The 26,202-nt window shown below is 37.4% G+C and overlaps 1 protein-coding gene across 5 annotated transcripts in view; it reads right to left on the bottom strand.

Moving 5' to 3' along the window:
* Positions 1-26,202, bottom strand: part of Kcnip4 (potassium voltage-gated channel interacting protein 4) — an 870,838-nt gene that overhangs the window by 16,275 nt on the left and 828,361 nt on the right. For all 5 annotated transcript variants that reach the window (XM_090343771.1, XM_090343770.1, XM_090343769.1 and 2 more), the window contains exon 3: positions 5,054-5,123. In XM_090343771.1, coding sequence (XP_090199897.1) covers positions 5,054-5,123 — 70 coding nt within the window. The remainder of the gene's footprint in view (positions 1-5,053; positions 5,124-26,202) is intronic.

Below are 26,202 nucleotides of genomic sequence, written 5' to 3'. Positions count from 1 at the left end.
AGTCAGTATATAGTAAAAGAGCATATGTTTAGTTTATTGAGTTGACATATACTTAGCTTTAGTCAATGAGTTGAGTTTTTCATTTTTATTTAAGTATTAAGTGGCCCAAAGTTCTTTCCCAGTGAATATTTACTAACAGATTTTTTTAACTTATGTCTATCCCCATTCATTTATTCCTTTAATAGCTAATTAAGGAGCTGGTACAGTCAACTTAAGTGCAAAATTCATGACAACAACGGAAATGGCCAAGGAAGTTGCAATTTGCATGGACTTCTATTGCTTCATAAGCTAAGAGTTTATACCCACCATATTGTACCATACATAGGTAGAGTTAGAATAATCATGTTTGAACTATCCAATGAATAGCACCAAGCCTCTTTCCTTGCTTTAGAGTATATATACTTGCAAGCATATACCTCTGCAAACAACATTTTTTTTGCCGGTTCTGGGGCTTGGACTCAGGGCCTGAGCATGGTTCTTGGGCTTTCTCAAGGCTGGAGCTCTATCACTTGAGCCACAGCACTACTTCCAGCTTTTTCTATTGAACCTAGGTCTTCATGAATGCTAGGTAAGCACTCTGCCACGAGTCCAAACTCCCAGCCCCCCAAGATGTTTCTGTTCAGTCAGTCCAGTTGTTCTGATATCCATTGAGACCATCAAATTTGCAGTGTGTGGTAAAGTCCCTGAAGCTTTGAGAGAGGTACAAGCTGAGAGCACACACATGCACATGGTGTTTGGCACAGAAAGCATTTTCGTGGAGGACACCATCTTGTTACTCTTCATAATGAAAGAAACCAGTTGCTTTCCAACATTGCATCTGAATAAACAGTCCAGGCAAATATGAGCATGCTATGACATGGATTTTCTTGCCATTTGAGACTGTGTTCTTCCTTGGGATAATTTTCCTTTGCTAACATTCCTGTAAGACACAGTTTGCTTGAGTAATATTAACTAATTTTGAAATTCCAAGTCATCAATTTTGAAATATTTCATTTCCTTCAAAGATGCCTGGTACTTTTAGATTTATGAATTCAATTACCATGAATAATCAAAGAATTTGCAAGAGAGTAAAAGTAATTTTTTTCTCCTCAAATCTCTCTGGACTTGTAACAAGAATCCTCTGCAAAGTATCCCTGTTAAGCAGAAGTTCTGTAATGTGGGAACGTTGGTTTTAAAATAATGATACCATGTTAATGTGGAGATGTATTCAGTTTGTAGCAATATAATAATATGATTTGAATCAATTAAAAATAATGACCTCCATCTGTGTTGATGATGAGATAGCCATACTGTCAATGTATCGGCAGAACCTCAGATGGTCCCACAAGCTTATTATTAAACAATTCTGCTAAGTGCTGGTGTCTCATGCCTATAATCCTAGATACTCAGGAGGCTGAGGTCTGAAGATCAAGGCTCAAAGCCAGTCCAGGTAGAAAAGTCTATGAGAAAAGTCTCTTATCTCCAGTCAATCACTGGAAAAACAGAAGAGGCACTGTGGCTCAAAGTGGTAGAGTGTTATCCTTTTGCAAAAGAGTTCAGGAACAGTGCCCAGGCCCTAATTTCAAGCCCCATAACTGACAAAAAGATTCCAAGAAGTTAAAATCATTTAGAAATATATAGGAGGCGAATAAGTGGTGTTCAAATGGACCCTTCATTAATGAAGACTGGCTACATTACAATCACAGCAGGAGGATTGTAAGTCATAACTCTCTGGGCCCTGTTACAACCTCATCATGTGTGTTCTATAGTAGTTGTCACCTGGGATGCATCCTATAGAATAGCAGGTATTCTCTTGTCTTCTCAGAATTCTGCTTTAATTCTTGAAATAAAAACTGATTTGACAATTCATGCATGGAGTTGTCTTAAGTTCAGTATCTTCTATACTCATGACACATGATGTCATTCATGACATGTCACACATGTCACATGGATGCCATTCATTCATGCATCTATCCATTCATTCATTATGCAAGAAGTATCTTTCAGGTGCTATGGTTTGTTTGTTTGGTTTTTTTTTTGTCTAGTCATTATTGCATGAGCTTTTGGATACAGCAGCAGAGAAAACTCTACTGTTATACTTAATTAGTTACATCAGCATTCACCTCCATGTCACCATCTCCCAGAGACACCTTCCAATAGATGTCTTGGCTATGGGATTCTATATCTTTTTTCTCTTTTTATTTTCAGTTTTTTTCTCAACCTTCCTGTTTTAACTTTTAAAATTTTCTTTTAGTTGTTACACAAAACTATTAGCATGTAGCAAGGCAGTTTAGGAACAGTACCTCATGACCAACAACCCCCCCTTTCCACATTCTCATCCCTCCCCGACTCACCCTTCCTCTCATTTTTCTTAATTTTGTAGGGTATATATTGGACTCTTGACTTCATTCTTCCCCCCTTTTCCTCTTCATCTGTTCTCCCTTTCTCTTTGCCAACAACCCATTCCTCTTCTAGTGCTTTGTTTTGCTAAACTTTGACTTTTTCTAAGGAATTACATTGAGTTCTCCCTTGAATGCATTTGTATACACTTTCATACAACCCAACAGATTTACTTATATGTTTATAAGGTAAATCTAACTCCCATTCTCTTCATTTTTGACCAGTTTCTTTGTGATTATGTCTGTATCTATGTGGTAGCTTATCTCTCTCCTTCTTGAATTCTTTAATATCTGCCAATACTTTCATGCTTGACTCATGGGGTTCAAAACTTTTTAACTCCTCCCAGTAACCATATATACATCATGGACTTAGCCTCTGCTTTGTAGTAAATAATTCCCAATCTCTGGTTGTTCTCTGGATTTTTCTGTGAGCTGGAAATTTTGAACTTGATCGTAACTAGCCACAGGTACGTCATAGCTGAGGTCATCATTCCTGTCACAGCCATCATTCCTACAATGTCCCCTTCTCCTTCTAAAACAGGTTTCCTCCTGTTAGAAGATCGTGTTACTTGGAAACTTACCACAAATAATCAATAAATCCAAAAGCAGTCATTTTTGCTCAGGTGTGTCTTTTATAATGTACTTTTGAATGAATTTACTATACATATCTATCATTTTTATCACATTACATGTTTTCAATCTATTCCCACTTCTCCTACTTAAAGGGTTCATATTGCTTCCTCAAATAGCCTCCTACTTAAGGTTCTATATGACAGTGTTTGTTGTCTCAAATTAATCCTGCACAGAGTTAGCAGTGAAGGATAAATACTAATCTGACCATTTTACCTTCTCCTTCAGCCTATCAGTATCTTCAGCATTCCCTGAAGACAAATAATGATTTTTTTTAACATTTGCATCCATGACTCAAGGATGCTTCATCCCAATTCTACTTCCCAAATCGGAGCACTTTCTTTTTTTTTTTTTCCAGTCCTGGGCTTAAGTTCAGGGCCTGATCACCGTCCTTGGATTTTCTAAGGCTAGAACTCTACCACTTGAGCCTCAGCACCACTTCCGGCTTTTTTTCTATGTATGTGTTACTAAGGAATCGAACCCAGGTCTTTGTGCATGCTAGGCAAGGACTCCACCACTAGGCCAAACTCCCGGCCCCATCAGAGCACTTTCTTGCAAAGTGCTCACCATTATTTTTTCTGTTTTGTCCTCTTGCTTATATGTTCTCCATAGGCCTAGAATGTCTCCAGTGTCTATGAATGCTGGCAGAAATCAACCTCAGCGGGGAAACATCTGAGAGCTATTCTGCAGGTCAGAAGGACCAAGTCCTTCAGAAGTGGATTGGTCTCTGGCATCTCAGTTTCCATATTTACTAAAAGAGGAGATCACAGGTTGAATTGGTGTTGGCTGACGAGAGCAGAGCAGCCCAGAGTCAAGTATTTATTAGGTACTCTGAGAACAGACTCAGCTTCAGCTCACATTCACCTTTCTCATTTCTTCCTGATGATATAATGATGTCCACATTGCCCTCGAGAGTTCTGTTCTCCAAACCTCATCATTCCGCTGATGATTTACTTTGACATTTGATCTCTGCTACACTAGAAAATAAGATAATATACTTGGGGGCAGGGGCTACCTTCCATTGCTGTAATTTCTTTCACATTAGTGATACCTCACATATATCTGGGGCTAGGGCTAGGCTGGGTGATTGGTTGGATATAGGTATTTGCTTGATATCTATTGCTATCTAGCAAATTTGGAGGAAAAAGTGTCATCTTCAATGGCAATTATCTCTTTGATCATCTCTAAAATGTGTAAAACATCTTTGTGCTGTCCTTGTGTTTGCTTTCCAATGAAAATCCTATCTGAGAATTAATTTTCTTTCAGTTCAGATGTCACAGTAAAAAAAAAAATCTGGATGGGAAAGGGGACAGCAAGAAATAAATTAGATAGGGCATCAGGAAAATCAAGGTTATAACCGAGACTTACCACTGAGTTGAAATGTGACCCTGAGCCAACTGTTTAATTTCTCTAAGTTCCAGATTTCACATCTGTAAATTAAAGCTAATTAAATTTCCCCTAATTTAGAGAGTTGAAACCCCCCAAAGAATGGTGATGTAAGTTAAAGAGCCTTGTGTGCACACGTGTGTGTGTGTGTGTGTGTGTGTGTGTGTGTGTGTGTGTGTGTGTGTGTGTGGTGTGTTAGTCCTGGAACAAAACTCAAGGACTAGGCACTGTCCCTGAGATTATTTTGACCCAAGGCTACCTCTTGAAGCACTATTCCAAGTTTGGCTTTTCAAAAAATTATTACTAATTGGAGATAAGAGTCTCCTTAGTTTCTTCCCCTGTAGGGCTTGAAACTACAATCCTCTTGAGTAGCTTTTACATAACTCATGTAAAAGTCAGAAACTGAGCTTTTGAGTCACAGACCTTGTCAAATAACATTATTTGTATGAAAGTCGAAAGTAATATATTAGATATTTGATAATTTGGAAGTTGCTCACTTTATGATACATTGAAAAAATTTTGTTCTTGAATTCTGTGTAATATTCTACATAAAGATTTTAAAAATGCAGAAACATATCATGAAAGATTAACCCCATATTGAGATGGGAAGCCTAATTCTAACTCCAAGAGTGTGTTAACTTGTTCACATTTGTCCTTACCTCCCTGTGGAAAGAACTGGGAGTAAATCTCTTTGAAGGTTTCTTCATTAACAACACCACTGGGACATTCCTAGAGAAAGTGGCAGAGAAGCAATATGAGCAAAGTGTTCATAAAAGTGATTTTTTTGCACATTTTGAAATAAAACTGTCTGCTGTGCAAACCTGCAAAGAGCAAGTAAACCAGCCATTCATTATTACAGAGAAAATAAAAGTAAACTCATCTTGGTTTCATGTCTCTTGGGAGAAAGCACACAGTTGAAATGCAAATATCTTTGTACATTGATCATTAGAGAAGGTCTGACATATTTGAAAATACTCAGCTACTTTGAGAAGCACCATCTAAGTATGCTATCAATGAGGTAAGAGGAAATTGTGCAGTTTTGTATATGAACAAGATATTGCAAGATGCAGTGTCTTCTGGAGTTACAGCTTGTACATAATCTAGAGTACAATAAAAAATAATGCATTTCTTGTGGAGGAGGGAGATGTTCTTTGTTTCAGAAGGCTCCAAGAAGAAACAGAGGTTTCTATTAAATTGTTTAGAAGAATACAATGACAAAGTCTTTTAACAAGTGAGCTTACGTTTCCTTCTAGGAGGAAGGCATTCCCGTGTTGTCAACTGGAGGATTTGTTAAAGACCGAAGGATGCCTGGTCTCAGGTTCTGTGGTGACATTGGCCTACTGACTGGTGGCCATAAGGAAAAGCTAGTGTTTGTGCTGTACAAATGAATTTCCTTTTTATTTTTTCTTAAAGGAAATGAAATCCAAAATTTCAGAGTAGGCTGTTAACCTCAGAGCAGAAACAACCTAAGGACTGAAGAAATGAGCCTTGGATTGGTGTGAAGGAAAAGTCTTCATCCTCTAGAGTTGTTAAGGAGAAGCTCTGCTCAGGGACCCAATGTGTCGAGTAGAGGCTCCAAGAGAGGTGAAGATTGACAGTGGAATCACATCTCCACCTTGAGCTGTGGGAGCACGCCCACTATGCATTGTGAGAAGGCGGGTGAAGAACTCTGACCACTCATTCTGAGAAAATTTCATGGATAGGTCCATGGCCTTGGCTCCCCTCATTCCTGTTCTCACAGCAACTCCACAACATGAGAAGAGTTAAGTATATAGAACTAAAAGGCATGCCTGGAAAGTCCTACAGCCCAAGATCATATCTGTATGCTGTAGAATACATATCTGTACGCTATAGAATACATATAGAATACATCTCTGTATGCTATAGAATAATAAACAGCATCTATCTTGCCCATCTAGAACCCTTGTCCAAGGACTAGAGTGCATTTCCTCAGACAGGGAAGGATGAAAGTCATACATCGGGCCACCATTTTGAGTCTGTTCCTCCCATTTCTTATGTGAAGAGAAGGAGGTGTTTCTCCCCTTTCCCATATTTCTTCCCTTTATCCCTTATACAATATAAATCATTACTAATAACTCCATGTTAGACTCTCCTGTTTTTAATACATAATATCTCTGGAATCCTTCCTAAAACCAGAACTAAGACAAAGACCAGCCCACCAAAGTGCAGGACAGGTTGTCTATGGGTATCTCCCTGCCTCCTTGTTGCTCATTCTTTCTCTATATAGACCTATAGAGCATACATCTCAAAGACTTCCCATTTCATGTGACACAATCAAAGCCCTGCAATAAATTTCTTTTCTCAGTACTTCATCATTACTGTCATAATTACAACTAATTATAATTATTTGTACACAGATCTAATATGTGGAACCCCTGAAGTTTGAGTCTGTGGCCTAACATTCCACCTCAAAGTCTATGACAGGTAGTTAATTTATCTCCATTTGCAGGGGCAGATTAGAGCTCCTGAATTAATTGCAGTTAAAAACAAGACAGAGGGGTCCATACAAGGTGGGTTTGGTATGTTTGAGGTTATTAAAATCTTTTATATTGGGTGAGCTTTGAGGAAACAAGAATGGCTTTGAAAACCTAAGAGGATGGAAGCAAGGAGAAAATGAACAAGGAAGCCAACTATCTCAGGATGATGAATTTTTATGTGCTAACTAGTGTTGGCCTCATGGAGCCAAATAGTTGTCCAAGTATTATTTCAGATGTTTCTATGTGGATGTTTATAAATGAGATTTCCATGTAAACTGGTGGATTTTGAGTAAAGTCAATCACTCTCCCTAATGTTGGTGGGATGCTTTCTTCCAATTGAAGGCCTGAAATTGATTTCTCTGAGCAAGAGGGAAATATCCCTTAGACTGTTTTCGGGCTCCATCTGAAACATTAGTTTATCTCTCATTCATCAGATTACTTTGGGGTTTGAACTGCAAATCTCTCCTTATCTGCTTTGTTGAAATCCCTATTAAATTTTGGACTGGCAGAACCTCCATTCCTTGTGAGACAGTTTCTTAATCTCAATTTCTCTCCCATGTGTATCTTCTATAAGTATATTATGCATGTGTACATAAGGTATGTGCACATATAGATACATATATATTTAATTATATACACACATAAAATCCTTCCTTCTATTTAGTTTTTCTTCTTTTGGAAAATCCTGACTAAAACATAATGAATTATCAACAGGTTCAAGTTTCCAAAGGAAGTAGTATATAAACAATTAACCACTCCAAAGTTTTGATTAAATGAGAACTTGGCAACAATGCACCAATTATAACAGCAAATAAACACTTCATAGTTGGACCCTCTCGCACATGGAAATTGTGTGATTTATGAGCTATTGAACTCTGAGCCATCTGTTTGGGATAGAATGAGGAAAGAAAACAATTGGTTGTCTGCCATCAGGTGGGAAATTGGTACAAGGCCTGAGCTGCTGGCAAAGTTTATGCACAGGGAATGAACCCCTCCACCTTCAATAAATGTGTCAGCTGCTTTTGGTCCTGAGAAACATTTGGTAGATGGATCTTATAAAAATAATAGTTAGGAACTGACTGTCTCCTGTGTTTATGTTTCATCACACATCTATGCCAGATGATAACAGGTTTTTCTGCCAAATAGTTTTTGTTTACATTTCTTTTTTAAAAATATTTTTATTGTAATTAATAGACGGGTTAGTTATATTTGCCAGATAGAAGATGCATTACTTCACAAACATTGCTACCTTTCTCATGTTTTTGTCCCCATTTCCTGCCCCCCACCCCCTCCTCTCATCTTGTTTTCCCCCTTCCCTATCCTATTTCAAATAAACAAACATATATACAATATATCAGATAACAAGGTAAGATCCTGTAACAATATGAGATAACCAAGAGATAGCAAAAGAGATGAGAAGTAACATAGTACATTAACAACAACAATCGCACATTATATTCTGCCAAATCAATTTTTTAAGTTTCAGGATGGTAAATCTCACTTGGGACACTTCACATGTTCAGTCCATTCATTTTTTTCCCAGCAGATGCATATCTTTCACTTAGTGCTACGTGAAATCTTGTAGGAGCTGGAATGACAGCAATAATCAAGGTAAAGGTCCAATCTTACAGAATTTACATCCAAAGAGGCAAGGTAACTCAGTCTACTTGGGCTGCTGAAACAATACCACCAAAGACAAAAGAGGAGACATTGATGTCTCAGCATTTTGGAGGCTGGTGAGCGGGGGCAGGTTGCTTGTTCTCCTGCTGTAATGGGAGGAAGCTTGCTAGGGTCTTTGATTCAAAGGCTTTATCTCAATGAAGAGGCTCCACCTTCATGATCTAATCTTCTGCCAGTGTCCTCATCCCTCTAATGTAATCAATCACCTCAAGACTGGGATTTTAGCATATAAATTGGAGATTGGGGGTGGTGGTGGCATAGATATTTCATCCATAGCAAAGATCAAAGTAAGATGAAAGATAGTCACATTAATCCAGGCAGTGATGGTCTTTTATCAGTTCTTGTTGGAACTAGTGCTTTTTTTTCTAAGTATACTCCAAGACTTTTACTCTAAGTTTACTTTTTTAATAGATATTAAACCTTTGCCTGAGCTGCTCTGAGATACTACTACTTCTACCTCCTACGTAGCTGTGATTGCGAGAAGTATAACATTTTTTTTGGTAAGGTAGAAAAATTAAGCAAATGTATGATTCTAGTGATTTATATGGTCTCTTCTTTAAAAGATTCTGCATTCTTCTTGTGGAATGATCTCTACATCTAAGTATTCTCTCATTCTCTCATTCTATGTCAGAAAAAAATTTCTTGTACATCATACAATTTTTATTGTATGAATGTACCTTATGCAAGTTTTAATTGCACAATTTTTAATTGTATTGGCTATATTGATTGGTTTGGCACTCACTTTCATAAAAAGAATGTTACAGAGTTTTACTCATATAATAGTCTTAGGTGAATGAACTGACCAGCTGATGTTTCCTCTTTTGATTCATTAGGAATAGAAGATAATGAAGAGTAACTTTCTCATTGTCATCAAGTTGCTTTTAAAAGTTTCTGTGATTGTTGCATTCAGAAGAAAGCATTGAGAAGGGCCCATTGGAGAATCTTATGAGTGATGTCTTTGAATGGTATACAGTACTTCCATTCTCATTTTGTTAGTTGCAAACCACTTAGTATGTCCACCCAAGCAATAGGGAAAGTCTTATATTCCAAAGAAGATTAGGACACAAATTTGGTCAATAGTTAAAAAATATCTCTGTGCTGTATATGATTCCCCAACCCCAGTGCTTTATCAGGGCAACTATCAAATCACTTAGCAATATACTCTGGCTCCACTTCTGTGGTCCCACTATAAAGATTGATACTTTCCTATAAAACAATAAAGTGAAGACTCAACAACTAAGTATAAATTTTGTCATTAGACTTTCATTGGAGGAAGCATTCAAAAAAACACAGGACAATTCTCTGGTTTAGAAAAACTACTCAGCTTTCTCATTCTTCTATCATTTTATAAGTGGTTATAACCTTCCAAATGGTTTCTATATCACAATTTATAATGGTTATTCTGTCTGGTTTTTAATAGATGATTCCATGAAAATATACTTACTAGGGGAAAATAAATAAAATTTTTCATAAATCCAGTTGGTCATCGGGTATCTTCTGGTCATTTATCTAAGTACATTTTATAACAGCATATAAATAAGATCAGATCAATACAAAATATGGTATTCTTTATGACCTTTAAACTTTACAAACTACTTATCCATGTAAATATTTTTCCATGGGATATTTTCTGTGGGAAGATTTTTTCACCATGATGTATCCATCATATTTTCCACTGATGAATGTTTGAATGATTTCAGCATTTTTGGAACTACATAGGAATAATGATGTAATTAATATTCTGATGTGTACATCTGTGACTGCATCTGTGATTCTTTCTCAATGATTAATTCCAGAAGGAGAATCACAAGACCCAAGAGCATAAGCCACACATAACTTTTGTCGTTACGGTATCATTGCTTTCCAGGTGAAAGCTGCCAAGCCATGTTGCCACTGCCACCAATTTGTGAGGAAATCTCCTCCTTAGAGTGGCTGCTGACTGGTATCACATACGGAGTGGATGTTTGCATCTCTGGAAGCAAACTACAATAATTTCTCCTTTCAGGAATCTAATTTTCATTCTGAAAATTACCTGAGGACATTCAGACACTTCCTTTTTAACAGATCTTGCCAAAGGATAACGTAGTTTGGTTGTTTTTGATCCAGACAATGATGCTACAGCATGGACCACATGCCCACAATGCAAACAGTTCAGAGTACAACAAACAGCTCCATGCTTTCATCCTATGTAAATATTTTCACCATCCTTGAAAGGTAGAGATTGTATGAGATGCAGAAGCCAAAGAGAAATTTAGTAGCCTGTGTCACAGCTGCTCACCAGAACTATCTATTGGCTTATTCTTTTTAACAAGTAGATGTCAATTGCCCTCTATGTGTCAATAAATAGCCCAGGTACAAAAGGTGCAAGAGGAAGGCCTAATTTATCCTAGTTCTGCTCTTATGAAATGCAAAGTTCAATGAAATCAAACGTTTGCCTCTCAACCTCTATGAATCTTAATGTCCTCCTACCTCTGGATTATCCTTTTGTTCTTTCCCCAGTTATGTCTAAGAACATGCTCGCTTGTGGCTCATATATGGAAATTCTCTTGGAGGAAGACTTGTTGCTACCATCATCAGTTTTTGAGGCCGACTCCTGCTGACTTTGCAGAGGGAAACCATTTCACTCAAAACTATTGATGGATTGTAAATATAAGCATTAAACACTGGTTGGTTGAAGACTAGGGAAAATTCTTTTAATTTCTCGGTTTGAAAATTGTGACTTACAGTCTAGCAAGGCCCACTCCACCATCTTCCTGACTGGCTGCACAGCAAAGGCCTATGACATAGGATCAGGTTCCCGGGTAGGTTAATCCATCGAATGCTGAGGAGTCGTAGTCCCCATTCTTTGTGTATTGTCTGTGACATTGGTCTGTGCTGAACTTGTTTCCTTTGTGGCTTCCCGAACTTCTCACCATGATATGATCAGACAGTCCATATCAAACAAGGTTTTCTTACACAAAACTAGCATACATTTGTCAGCTAGGGAAGAGACTTTGGTTTTCAGACTTGATGGTTGCTGATGGACATTTACTGTGGTTTCAGGTGGTAGGGCTCACAATCAGTTGTAAATGTATGTGCGCGTATGAGAGTAACAAAGGGAAACTAAGTAAGCATTAACCAAGGGGGATAAGAAAGGGTAACACATGGAATCAGTTTGATTGATATACATGCATGTGTGAAGATATCAAAATGACTTCTCAGTGCAACTAAGTTATACCACAGAGGATCAAACTGTGAAAGAGAAACTGTCTACATTCTCCCATTTAGAAAAGCAGAGCCTGCAAGGCCATATGTTCAGAAAGGTTGATGGCTTAGAGCAACTTTGAGGATAATCTCATTCTCAAGGTGAAGAAATCAAAGGTGAGGAGATTCTAGAAATTATGTAGTAGTTACATAGTACACCACTGAGCCTGACCTTACATCCAGGTTTCCTGATATTTCTCATCTCAAATACCTTCCTGGCTATATACTACTGGCATTTTCTGCCAATTAATATTCATAGTTAAGTAGCTCTGTGCTTTTGATCTTAAACTTTGAAGTAGAAAACTTGAGTTGAAGTCCCAAGTGTAACTTGAGGAATGTTACTTAATTTCCCTCAGCATATTATTCTCCTCTATAAAAGTGCTGGTTATTCATCTCAAATTGCAGTTATGAGAATTAGTAAGAAAATATATGTTAATATCTTACTCCATCTCCCTGGAAAAATATAAATTGCTTATTAAATATTAGCTGTCAATAGACTAGTAATATTCTAGATTTTGGTAAACACAATTCCATTTTATATTGGTTATCACACTGATACAAGTACACAAGGGTTAACTTGCATTTCTCAACATGTTTGAACTCAGGATAGTACAGGTCTGATAAATTGCTATGATTTTATAAAGCATCTATGAAATGTGCCTCTCATTCAAGCATTATAAATCGAATCTACTCTAATATCATCAGACTTTACTCTCAACGACAGTTACAGGATACCGTAATTGTAAATGACAACCAAGAAGAATAAAGGCCACCATCCAGGAAATAAATGTCAGTAAGAACTTGGGGGCCTTATATTCATTAATTGAATGAAAGTTATTTTCCATATGCATATATGTGTGCAAATTTGTAAAAAATATTGTCATCATGAAGTGTTGGGAATGGTGCTTTCAAGAGAGATGTATGCATGCAGAGGAAATTACTAAGAAAATTATTTTGTGAGATGTATCATGAGTTTTTGCATTTTCAGTTTAAGAGAAGGCCTTTCATTATTTCCTATAAGGCTGAAGGAACTGTGATATGCAAATAAGATGCGAAATAATATAGTATAATCATTATCCATTCCAATTATATTTCTCCAGTCTACTATCTGAAATGTATTCCTCTCCTAAATAATTTGTTGTAGTAAATGTTATTTCCTCAGACTCAGAACTATTATTGTACATTTAGAGAGACCTCTTCATTACTGTGACAGAAGTATGGTACAAATAGATCACAGAAAAATATAAAAGCAAAATTGTTTATAAAATAAACATTTCCTTGGAGATGCTTTGTGGTATATGTGTTATCATACATATTAAGATTTTAAATATTTTAATATATTTAGTAGTGGTTTGAGGTTTTAAAACTGGAAAATCTAGGCTTTTCTATCACCAGACATGTCTAGAACCCATGTTTATTCTTCCATTGTTTTTCATTATTCTACCTGATAAAAAGAGTGCACTCAGATATTCATACCCGTCCCATCAGAGTATGGGCATAAGGGCAAGAAGAGAACTCAAAGACTAGATGGAAACAGACTTTCAAAAAAAAAAAAAAGGATATGACTGTCATGATTCAAAGAAGAAATGAGAATCCATCATGTCGGCTTTCCTTGTAGGAAGCTTGCTTGCTTGCTTCCTTCCTTCCTTCCTTCTTTCCTTCCTTCCTTCCTTCCTTCCTTCCTTCCTTCCTTCCTTCCTTCCTTCCTTCCTTCCTTCCTTCCTTCCTTCCTTCCTTCCTTCCCTTCCCTTCCCTTCCCTTCCCTTCCCTTCCTTCCTTCCTTCCCTTCCCTCTGCTTCCCTTCCCGCCCTCCCTCATTCCCTCCCTCCCCCTTTCCTTCCTTCCTTCCTTCCTTCCTTCCTTCCTTCCTTCCTTCCTTCCTTCCTTCCCTCTGTTTCTGTCCCTCCCTCCTTCCCTCCCTCCCTCTTTCCCTGAGCACTGTCTCCTGAGATTTTTGCTCAAGGCTAGCATACTATCACTTGCACTATGGCACCACTTCCGGCCTTTTCTGGTTATGTGGTGCTGAGGAATTGAACCCAGGGTGTTGTTCATGCTAGGCAATCACTAAGCCGCATTATAAACACCGCTTTGTCCATAATTTCTTCTTATCTATTTGTGATTTCCCGTTTCTTTTTCCCCACTCCAATCCTATGGATTAAACTCAGGGCCTGGGCTCTGGGCTCTGTCTTTGGACGCGTTTTTGCGCAAGGCTAGTGCTTTACCACTTGACCTACATCACCACTTACAGCTCTTTCTGGTTTTGTGGTGCTTTGAGCATGCTAGGCAAGCACTCCACCACTAAGCCACATTCCAAGATCTCATTTGTGTATAATTTCTTACTATCCATTCGTGATTTACCATTTCTAACAAAGGGTCCCAGAGACTTCGAAGCGGTTAAATCCACATATTTTTTGCCTTGCTAATTGCACTGTATCTGCTATGAAGAATGAAGAGGTTTGTGTTTTCCTTCTCTTGGTAGAAGATTTTCTTGAAAGCAAAGGATTAGGATGTCACCCAGCAGAAAAGTTATGCTTGGAACTGTAATGTATTCAGGATCCCAGCGGGAGCAGCAAAACCTCCTCTTTACTAAGGTGAATGCGGATTAGGAGGTGACCCTGGGCCTGCTCAGTAATTGGCCCCAGTACCCTTCAAAGGACATTCAGGAGCTCAGCTGAAACAGAATGAATTGATCCAAAACATTTATTGCACTGTGGAGACACAAGGGGGCAGCAGTGTCCCCTACGATTTTTTTTGGAAAGGCTTTCTCCTGTTCTTCCCTCATCATGTATGCCCACAGAAGTTTCCTTCACGAAAGCTATTGCCTTTTTTATGAAAGGTGACAGTGAGGTTTGCTCCCATATTAAAGCATTAACTACTTCAGGGAAACAGGCTGAGATATATTATCTCCTCACTGTAGAGATTACACTTGGAGAAAGTCATCCTAAATTCACACTTGCTGTTTTGACAGATTGGGCCAATTTGCTTTTAGTGAAATTTATTTAAGGATAAGGAAGCAAAGAAATTAGCATGATGACAATAATGAAAACTCCAACTCACGAGTGGGCCAACTTTCCATAGTCTTCTTCAGTCCTGTGGGCTGTGGGTTTGTCACATTACATAGAAACATTATAAACTGTAAACATGCTATACTTACCTTGAGGTTGTTTATTATGACAAAGAAAGCTAGGTATACGTGTAGAACATTTAACATAGACTAGGGAGTTTAATGTCTGTCAGAGAAAATTTTCAGAAAGCACAGGGTACCCACAGGAAATCAGTGAGTTCCAATGCAGGAAGTTTAGAGGAAGGAATCCCAGAAAGACTCCAAAGATGATTTCTCTGAGCCAGTGACATGGAAGCTGAGAACAGAAGGACAACTAGAAGTCAGCAGAGATACAGCTGAAGAGGGATGGAGCAGAAGCATGTGCACAGCCTGTGATGTCATCTCGCCCCGAGGTGTGTGGCCAGAGTACTGCATTCCCACACAGGGTTAACATGCAAGGATAAAAGACCTGACTGTTCCTCAGGCAAGTATGATCTGTGTGCAGTTGGCCTTCAATATCTCTGCATCCTATATCTTTTAGTCCAACTTAATGTAGGTAGAAAATGTTTTTTTAATGTTTAAAAATATTAAAAAATATGCTGGAAGTAATACACTTGAACTTTCCACATCCTGAACACTGCATTGTGGTTGCATGAGTGAAGTGACATCTGATTCAGGCAAAATAGCTGCCAGTCCTCCATCTCTCCGTCGAGCCTGGAATGTACTTTCCCTGCCTGTAGTTAGACTTACCACTTCCTCTGAATGGAGTATTTCACATTTTTCTCTTTTCACTTTGTAATAACTAGTCCCTCACGAAACAGAGTATAACAACTATTTACAGAGAGAGCATTTACCTTGTATTAGATGTTGTAAATAATCTAGTGATGCAAGCAGTCTGAGAACATCTATAGGTTAAATGTGAGTACTATATTTTATAGAAGGACCTTGAGCACCCTGGGATCTTTGTATATATGAAATGTCCTATGATTCCACACCCCCCCATCCCAGGATGATCTGAAGAGGCTATATGTCTTTTATAGGGCCATGGGGGGGGGAAGTAAGGACAATTTATAATGTATATATTTACCAGCATTGCACTGGTCAATTGAAGATGGAGTTCTATTGACATTTGTGTCTGAGCTGGCTCGGAGACTACAACCTTTAGGGCTTAGTCTCCTGAGAAGCTAGGATTACTGACATAAGTCACGGACACCTGGCTAGTGGTGCCATTGTATTTCCTCAGTGGACTATTACCTAGTAATCACTGCGTATCTGTTGTAAACTGAACAAAGGGAGACCCAGAGCAGATACGATGCTGTCCCTATAATCTTGCATCTGATCACCTATTATGTTCTCAATGCATTTAAATTGATTTATAGCTGAATAAGGGTTTCACCAAACCTTGGAATTCAAGACTTTGACTCTGATCTCTGTAAACTGAAAAAAAAAAAAAAAGGAGGGGGGAAGGGGACAGAATAAAATCATGGCCTAGTTAAGTAATTTACGATTATTAATTTGTAAGAGTTATGCCTATATTTTCCCTTTTTGTGACTGTTGTTAGTACTGATAGTGATTTAATTGAATAGAGTAGCTGTCTACCCATTTGAAAAAGTCTTGCTAACATCTCTACAGTTCATGTTAGAAGCTAAGCATCTCTCTAGAGGGCTAAAGGCTGAGAAGGCCATTAGTGGTGAACAACTTCACAGATACGTTCAAATGAGCCATCCATTTTTTATTGCTGTCTACCTTTTTGAATATATTAAATAATACCTATTAAGTTTTTTTATTTACTGTGCAAAATTTTACTGTGAAAAATACTTTCAAAAAGATCTAGATACGCCAGGTACATAAAAGAACCATTAAATCAGCAAAACTCTACCTCCTTCCCTTTTCATCTGCACAATTCTTTTGGTTTTTTTTTTTTTGCCTTTTTAGGGCTCCTGAGTTTTCAGGATATTTATTTGAGGATGTGGTGAAGATGTTATTTCAATCAGCAGGAGGTCCTCTTCAAAACTCATGTTGCATCAGTCTGTGACAACTCATACTCTCTCTAGAGAGACATCAAGCTAAAAAGCTTCATGTGAAATAATAATGAAGAAAAAGTAATGTCTATTTTTTCTCAGCATCTCCTTGATATTTCTTCTTTCTGATTCATTGTTAACCCCAGTGCTTCCTAGGGAAAGATTGGTATTAGGGTTGGAATCTCAGCATCTTTACCTTCTATTTCTTATTATTTTTGTAGAGAGATGAGAAATCTGGGGTTGATATGGTCCTTATATAACCTCTCAGCACATTGTAAACACTTTTTTTTTGCTTTTCTAAATCCCAGTATAGATAAAAAGTTGAGGAATATTCTTCTAACCCTTAGAATACTCAGCTGGAAATGGATTTTTTTTCAGAGAGTTTGAATGACTGTTTTATGCATTGTTTCTAATTAAATTTTAATTCCTACCACTAATGACTCTAAGAGCAATTTTTCTTAATTCTTTCTGCAATCAGAAAGCAATTTATTGTAGGTTACCATATACATGCTTTACTTTTGCATTTTTTTCCATTTTGTATCATTCTATCAGGCACTGCCAATTTTATGGCATATCTGGGTCAAGTGAACAAAGGCAGCTCGTCAGTCAATTCAAAATCAGTAGTGCACCCAATAGTATTAGACACTCATTTAATAAACAAATACACAGTATTGCATCTCTGTGTCTCCTTCTATTTGTGACCATTATAAAGAAATGGTGAATGATTGTAAGTATCACTGCTTAAAAAGCAAAAAGAAGCAGACTGTCTTTGTGGGATGTGCCTCTCAATTCACATGTGGAGACCTAATGCTGACTGTGAGCATGTGAGGAGTCTTTGGGAGATGACCAGGTCATAAAGGTTAGAACTATCAAAAAACAGATTCATAGCCAGGCACAGTGGCTCACACGGGTAATCCTAGGTATTCAGGAGGCTGAGATCTGAGGATCACAGTTCAAAGCCAGCCTGGGCACTAAAGTTCTTGAGACTCTGATCTCCAGTTAACCATTAGAAAATGGGAAGTAGTGCTTTGGCTCAGAGGTAGGGTGGTAGCCTTGGGCTGAAGAGCTCACGGACAGCTTCCAGGCCCAGAGTTCAAGCCCCATGACTGACAAAAAAAGGATTCATCTCATTATGAAAGAGCTCTAAAGATCCCAATAGACTTTTTTCTCATGAAAAAAATGTGGTCCTCTGTCACCCAGGTAGTGGTCCTCAGCAGACAGTGACTTTGCTCTCCCTTTGATCTTAGAATTCACAGTTTCTACGACTGTGAGAAGTCAAATTATGTGGTCTACAAGCTGGAGTCTGACAGTGGGTATTGTGAGATGCAAGGGGAAAAAAAGCAAGACATGATTTAGTTCAGATTATGACAGGCTGGCGTTTGAATTATGCTATGACATGTCAGTGAAGATGGAACACCAGCCATGGGGAATGAATCTAGAATGCAACTAGGAGTTCAAAGTTTATAGTTCTTGGTTGATAGCCCTGCAGACATAGGATAGATATGTCCCAAAAAGTTATCAAAAAAGAAAAGCAAATTTTAGGGGAGCTGAAACCCACTGCCTGGAGGGAAATAATCTTGAAACGATGAGAATAGGATGAATGGTCCATGAAGAATACCAGGAAGGGTAGTTGGGAAGCAGAGCAGGAGAGATACCAAGAGGCATCAGGCTGAGTAGTAAAAGGGGCCAAGAAAGAGCTGGCAAGGAATGTATGACCATCTTTCCGAATCTCAATTTTAATTTGATTCAGAGGAATTACTGGTGGGAAGATTTAAATGCCTACAGTCTGGAAACAGACAATATGAGTTCTACTAATTGTGCTGGGTGTGAGATTTGGGGAAGTTTCCTTGCCTCAGTTTCCCAATCTGTAAAATGAGACTAACAATTGTACCCTTACCTCACACAGCACAAAAACGTGAATGACTATTTGTAAAGCTTCAAACAAGTACTTGGGTTCATAGTCAGCATAAAGTACATTCTGTGAATTAAATTCAAGCAAGTAATAATTTTCTTGTGTTGGAAATTGTTTAAATGAGAACAAGGAAAAGTGAGGGATTCTTAGTAATAGCAGCAGATTTGCTGCTATTTAGGTCAGTATCTTGATTGTTGTATTGGTATACATTTTTACAGGATATTATTGGTTGAAAATGGTGCATAAGGATCTCTCTTAACAATTACATCTGTAGGACTGCGGGGCTGGTGGCTCATGCCTGTAATTCTAACTACTCAGAAGGCTGAGATCTGAGGATCATGGTTCTAAGCCAGCCCAGGCTCAAAAGTTCATGAGACTCTTATCACCAATTAACCACCAGAAAAGCGGTGCTGTGGCTCAAGTGGTAGAGTGAGAGCCTTGAGCTGAAGAGCTCAGGGTCAGGGCCCAGACCCAGTGTTCAAGCCCTATGACTGACAAAAAAATAAAAAAGAACAAAAAAGTACAACTGCATATTACAACTGGATATAAATCTATACCTAGCACCTCATGAAAGCACATTTTAAAATTGCTTATTTTGTCAAAAGTGAGAAAAATGTCACTTCGCTGAAAACAGTTTAAATGACAGGCTACAAGCAGGTTGTGTTGGAAATCAGGGATTATGGATTGAATTGAAAGCATGGTTGTAGGAATCACATAATAAGAGTATAAAATGGAATTTGTCCATAGTTAGAAGGAGATGAACTCTAAAGATTAAAGGTAAAATTGCTGTTGGTAGTGGTTTTGGATAAGAATATCTTCACATGCATTTTGTTAAGAGTTGAAAGGACTTAATTTGCTTTCCAAGATTTAGTGGAAGGGGCAACAGGAAGTGGGAAGGGAGTTACAGAGGAGTGGAAATAAGAGAGAGGCAAAAAGAGGAAAGAGAAAGGCCATTACACTGATGCTTGTGTAAGAGTCGTAATCAACCTTTCCCTAGTAATGTACATCTTTCCTATTAATTTAATTGATATTGTACTGGGTTGTAGTTTGTATGACCTTCAAAATACTTTACTTTTTAAAAAACTAAGCTGGTATTAGTTCATTGCTCTTTACATGATAAATACAAAGAAATAAAAACCTTATTTTGTTTTTCTTGGGCTTTGTGAGATAACCATGAACTAAATAAGAGTCCCTATTTTCTCAATTATTGTTTTAATATCTTACCCTAGGCACAAAGAAATATTAGCTTTTTTATATACTTTATCTTCACAAGCAAAAAGACGTGATTTTTTTACTGTACTATTTCAAAGACCATAGGAAGCTGAAACTGCAAAATGAGCAAACAAAACCCAATTAAATCCTTATTACTTGCACATATATTTGAAATTTCAAGAGAATTTAACTACACACTCATTCTTATTCAATCTACTCTCTCCACTTATTTTTCTATTAAGCTTGTATAATAATATAAGCACACAAGAAATTAAGATGAACAGTGTGAGTTGACTCCTAATTTCAACCGAGTAATTATATGATGTGATGAGTAAACTATTGGTAGAGCAATGAACTGAGGTCTGGTATTAATTAGGCACACAAAAATGTTTTGATGTGGAAAATAGTGAGCATTATATAAGATTCTGTTACACTGAAATTCAGGTATCTCTTAATTCTATGCTATTATTTAATCATTTGTTTGCGTGCTCTTAATTAGAACCACAAAGGATCCTTTACGTCAACATATCTGTTTTCCTATGGGAGCTTCTCCCAGTTTGGTGACATTGGTCCAGGCACTAAGAACACGGTAGGGAAGGGTAGGTACATTTCATTGTATGCTGGGGACTACTCTAAGCACCATACGATTTATACACTTCAATCTAGATGTTTAACATTTGTTAAGATTCACATTTAACAGGGGTAATTAGGAATAAATAGTAGGCTTAGCTCTGACATAGGATCAATATTACTATGTTAGGCGCTTCAGCGTGAAATTTTTAATTCTTATAAAGTTTGAACTCAAATAATTTGCAGTATGCCACATGTTTGGTTTAGCTGTGAAAGCTCCTGATGTTCAAATCCGCATTTTTAACCTAGGGTAACTGAGTCAAGAGATAGTAAATGAATTGTTCCAGATCATTAACTGGATAGAGAATAAGAAGACTCACTTTCAGTACAGTGTTTATTTGACAAAACTACAATATGAAAAACAGGAATCAATGATGAAATAATGCCAGGTTTAAATCTCCTTTCTCATTTAACCATGTCAGAATGGGAACTAACATTGTTCAGATTTATGGTTAATGAATTTCCTAAGTAGACAACTTTAGGATAATTTATTCTGTAAGACTGACCCTTTACACTCTTGAAATACCTTGAAATACTAAATATAAATTGTTCTTCATTTTAATCTTTCCTTTTCTCCCTCAAGTCTCCTTTCCCCCTTTTTCATTAATTACTTTATAACATCAACAATGGTATATTCTGCACAGTTACTGGGTGTGAGTACTTGACACAAAGGATATAAATTGTACAATTCACATCCTTGTTCTCAGTGACTCAAAATCCAGTGGACAGAAGCAATATGTGAGCTCATTATTAAAAATCCTGTAGTATGAGCATTATGGTCTGTCGTGGAAGGAGTATTGGCCCCCAATTTAGGAGCTGGGACTTAACAACAGGGGAAGGCTAGAAAGACTTTGTAAGGAAAATGCTAGTCGATTTGTAAGAAATATGCCAGATTTTGAAATAAACTTTCCTGTGTCAGGACCCCAACCTACAAAAGGCTGATAGCTTTTCCTATAGGCCCTTCCCTCCACAACCCTAGAATCTGGGATGCCCATTATTAGAAAAAGGTCAAGTATGGCGGGGAGGGAAGAACACTGAATCTCTCTCCTATCATCTGTTTCTCATCTGAAAGCCAGAGTCAACATGGTACACACATGCCAAGAAAGGATAAGGGAGAAGATGTAGAAGAAACAAAGCAAGCAGAAGGGACAAACTGAGACTCAATCCATGATGTTAGAGAGGTAGATAGGTACAACACTTGTGTTTTGGGGGGAGTGGGGTGGTGGGGGAGAGAACACAGCTTCCTCTGTATTAAGGATTTTTTCCTCCCTTCCCTTCTCTCTGTCTCCCTTCCTTCTTTCATTTGTCTTTCCCTCCCTTCAACTCTCCCCTTTTCTCTTCTTTATTTCTTTCCACTGCTCTCTCCCCATCACACTCTACTACATGCTTCTTTCGTGACTGCCTGTGGTCTTGTGAATGGAATTATGAGCCACTTGTTTCTCAAAGCATTATCGCAGAACCACTTAGGAGTGATGTTAGAATGCTCCCCAGATACTAGTGTTAAACTACAGTGGACTCATGTTGTGGCATTTAACTCAGCTTATTGTAAATACATTTGACAAGATGCACAATTCTCAAGATTCCTTGGTTATAAATTGACATGATACAATTTTAGAGAATGATTTGTAAATACATTTTCTTCTTTCTGCCTGGGCCCTGTCTCTGAGCTCTACAGCTCAAGCCCCACTTCTCATTTTCTAGAGGGTAATTGGAGATAAGAGTCCCAGGTCCTTTTGTGCCCCGGCTGGCTTTGAACCTTGATCTGCAGCCTCCTCAGTAGCTAGGATTATAGGCATCAGCCACCACACTGAGCTTGATGTGGTATTTATACACAATGGAATTCTATGCTGCTGTCAGAAAGAACATCGCCTCATTTGTAAGGAAATGGAAAGACTTAGAAAAGATCATATTAAGTGAACTAAGCCAGACTCAAAGGAACATAGGCTCAAGGGTTTCCCTCATTTGTAACAATTAGTACAAACCTTGGACTCTCCTAGCAGAGGTTTACAATAAAGCAAAACCTAGATACATAAGACCGTATAGGATGAGGCTAAACAAAAGAACCTCCAGGATATGGAAACAAGAGCCATATAATGTGTGATTGTTGTTCCTAATTGTACTGTTATTTTTTGTCTCTTTCTTGTCCCTTGGTTATTCTCATATAGTTACATTATCTTACCTTGTAATCTGGTATATTGTATATATGTTTATTTGAAATAGGATAGGGAAGGAGGGGAAACGAGATGAGGGGAGGGAGTGGGTGGGAGGAATATGGGGACAAAAACTTGAGGAGCGGTATCAATGTGTGTGAAGTAATACACCTATTATCTGGCAAATATAACTGTAACCCTTCTATTAATTGCAATAAAAAAATCCCCAAATATTTAGCATTAAATATTTATAAAATATGAAAAAAGTACATTTTCTATCATTATGGTTGTGGAAGTTTGGCAAACATGCTAATATATTGGTTAGTTTATTCACAGATGATCATACTACAGGATATAGTATGATTAACAACCTTAAATTTCTTTATTATAAATATATCTCATATTTCTATAATGAGCATGAATTAGTTTTCTAGTTGGAAACAGGGAAACTTTATTATAAAACAATAAAAATTAGACATAACCATCAATAAACTAATCTTGGTTCACATATTAGTGTTATAAAAACGTAGGTATATGTAAAGGATCAATGTACACTGTGAGTTTTCCTAAAAACTCTGACCATGGACAATTCTAACTATGGGACATACTGAGTTAGTTGTCAGAAGGAATATCATCTGGTGATGAGTAAAGTCTCTTAGATTAGAAATCAGAGGGTGAAAGCCACTACTTGTTCTTTATTATCCTATCATATATATCCTGTCACCTCATACAATTTTCTTACTATCATAGTATATGTTTTGCCAACACAGGCTTAATAAAATATATTCTAGACAAGGTGACTGAAAGGAATATAAACATTTTATAAGATGCTGCATCCACAGAAGTTGTTTCTTAAGACAAAATTTCCCAGTTATAAATACTGTTTAAAGAGTCTAAAATGAGAGACCTATTCAAGATGTACTTATTGTACCATTGGCAGAAGAGCCCTTTACAATGTTGACATATAAGCAAGTCATTCATATACTTGAACTGGAAGTAATTTAACTACAGTAGCTATCTTTCTGCATATGATACTCTGAAAGTCAGTTTTCACATGTCATGGCAATAATGGGATTGCATCTATAAATTTTCTTTCAAATGCTTATATCTCCAAACCTATTTGCTATTAGCATTTTATTTTTCAGACAGTTTTATTCAGATGAATATAGTATATTTGAGTACTTTGGGCTTTCTATCTAAGAATGCAGTATAAGACTATTAGCTGCAACATTTCTGATATTAAGAAAGATGATTCTCTGCCTGCAATTTCATTTTCTTTTTAGAGTTTTTCTCACAGTCTTCTCATATTGATGTCATGTACAAAAATATTACAGAAGTGATTGATGAAGCACCTCTATGGAATAATGTTGTATATGCATACATCTGTTTGTAGAGGTGTGTTACTGTTTATCTAAGACTATTTTGTAATGAGTAATTCACTATTTAAATTCTAGTTGATGTTAATTAAAAATCATTATTTGTAATTGTAAACATACATGAATAATTATTGAGTATTTATGTTATTAGTAATTTGATGAATGCTATTGTTCTCTAATTTTGATATATTTTTATTAATTTAATACTCGCTCTGTGTCCTATTAGGAGATAGGAACCAAAATGAATTTTTTATGTATTTTATTGTCAGGAGTAACATATAGAGGGGTTACAGTTACATTTGTCAGGTAGTGGGTACATTACTTCTTGAACATTGATACTCTTTCCCATGTTTTTTTTTCTTTTTCTCTCCCCTCATCCCCTCTAAACCATCTTGTTTTTCCCTTTCCCTTCCCTATTTCAATAAATAAAGTCAGGCAACAACGTCAGATACAGTAACAACATGAGATAAACCATAAGGGGAAAAAAAGAGGAAAGAAATAACTTCACATAGTACATTACGGACAACAGTCACAAATATCCTCAAATTCAGTTTGCTTAGCCTCATCCTATATGGCCTTATGTATCTTTGTTTTGCCCTATTGTAGACCTCTGCCAGGAGAGTCCAAGGTTTATACTAATTATGATAAATGAGGGAAACCATTGAGCATATGTTCCTTTGAGTCTGGCTTACTTCACTTAATATGATTTTTTCTAAGTCTTTCCATTTTCTTACAAATGGGGCGATGTCATTCTTTCTGATGGCAGCATAAAATTTCATTGTGTATAAATATAACATTAGTTTATCCAGTCATCTACTGAGGGCCATCTGGGTTGGTTCCATATCTTTGCTATGGTAAATAGTGCTGCAGTGAACATCGTTGTGCTAGTGGCTTTAGTAGGTCCTTGTTTCTGGATAGTTGGGTAAATGCCAAGTAGTGGAATTGCTGGGTCATAGGGGAGCTCTATGTTTAGTCTTTTGAGGAACTGCCATACTGCTTTCCATAGTGGTTGAACGAGTTTACACTCCCACCAACAATGTGGTAGTGATCCTTCCTGGCCACATCCCCTCCAGCATCTGTTGTTGTTAGAATTCTTGATAATGGCCATTTTAACTGCAGTGAGGTGGAATCTCAAAGTTGTTTTCATTTGTTTTTATGGCCAGACATGTTGAGCATTTCTTATATTGGTCATTCTTATTTCATCTTCAGAGAATTCTTTTTTTTTTTGCCAGTCCTGGGCTTGAGCTCAGGGCCTGAGCATTGTCCTTGGACTTTCTCAAGGCAAGAGCTCTACCACTTGAGCTTCAGCACCACTTTCAGCTGTTTTCTATGTATGTGGTACTGAAGAATTGAACCCGGGTCTTCATGCATGCTAGGCAAGCACTCTACCACTAAGTCAAACTCCCCGCCCTCTCTTTAAGTCTTTAGCCCAGTTTTTAATGGGATGGTTGTTTCTTTGAGGATTTGTTTTTGAGAGATTCAATTTTTGAGCACTAGGTATATTTTAGACATGAGGCTCTTGTCTGTTGTATCGTCAGCAAAGATCTCCCACTCTGTGGGCTTACCATTTATTGTGCTAGCTCTGCAGTTTAATGCAGTCCCATTTGCCCAAACTTTCTTTCAGGTGTTGTGTTTCTAGGCCTTTATTAAGAAAGTTTTGACCTGTGACAAGGAGTGCCAGTATTTATATCTGCTTTTCCCTCTAGGTCTCTGATTCATTTGGAATTAATTTTGGTTTAGAATGATATATAAGGATTCAGCTTAAGTTTTCTTCATGTGTTTAGCCAGTTCTGCAAGCACTATTTGTTGAAGAGCCTGTCTTTCTTCCATCCTATTTTTTTAGACTCCCTTATCAAAGATTAGGTGACTATAGGTCTGCCAAACTGATTTTTGAAGTTCAAGTTTTAGTTTATATCATTTGAGTGAATGCTGGAATATTAAATTAAAAAGACAAGTTATGCTCTAGCGTGTTTCTAAGTCTCTGATCTTAACAGGAGTTTTTAATTGCCCAAACAACTTCATGCCCGGAAGATTACATTACTA

Source organism: Megascapheus bottae, chromosome 13 (genome assembly GCF_031878675.1).
Source record: "Megascapheus bottae isolate mThoBot1 chromosome 13, mThoBot2.hap1, whole genome shotgun sequence".
Lineage (NCBI taxonomy): Eukaryota > Metazoa > Chordata > Mammalia > Rodentia > Geomyidae > Megascapheus > Megascapheus bottae.
The sequence above is the reverse complement of the archived record's forward strand: the minus strand, read 5'-3'. Positions and strand labels throughout refer to the sequence as shown.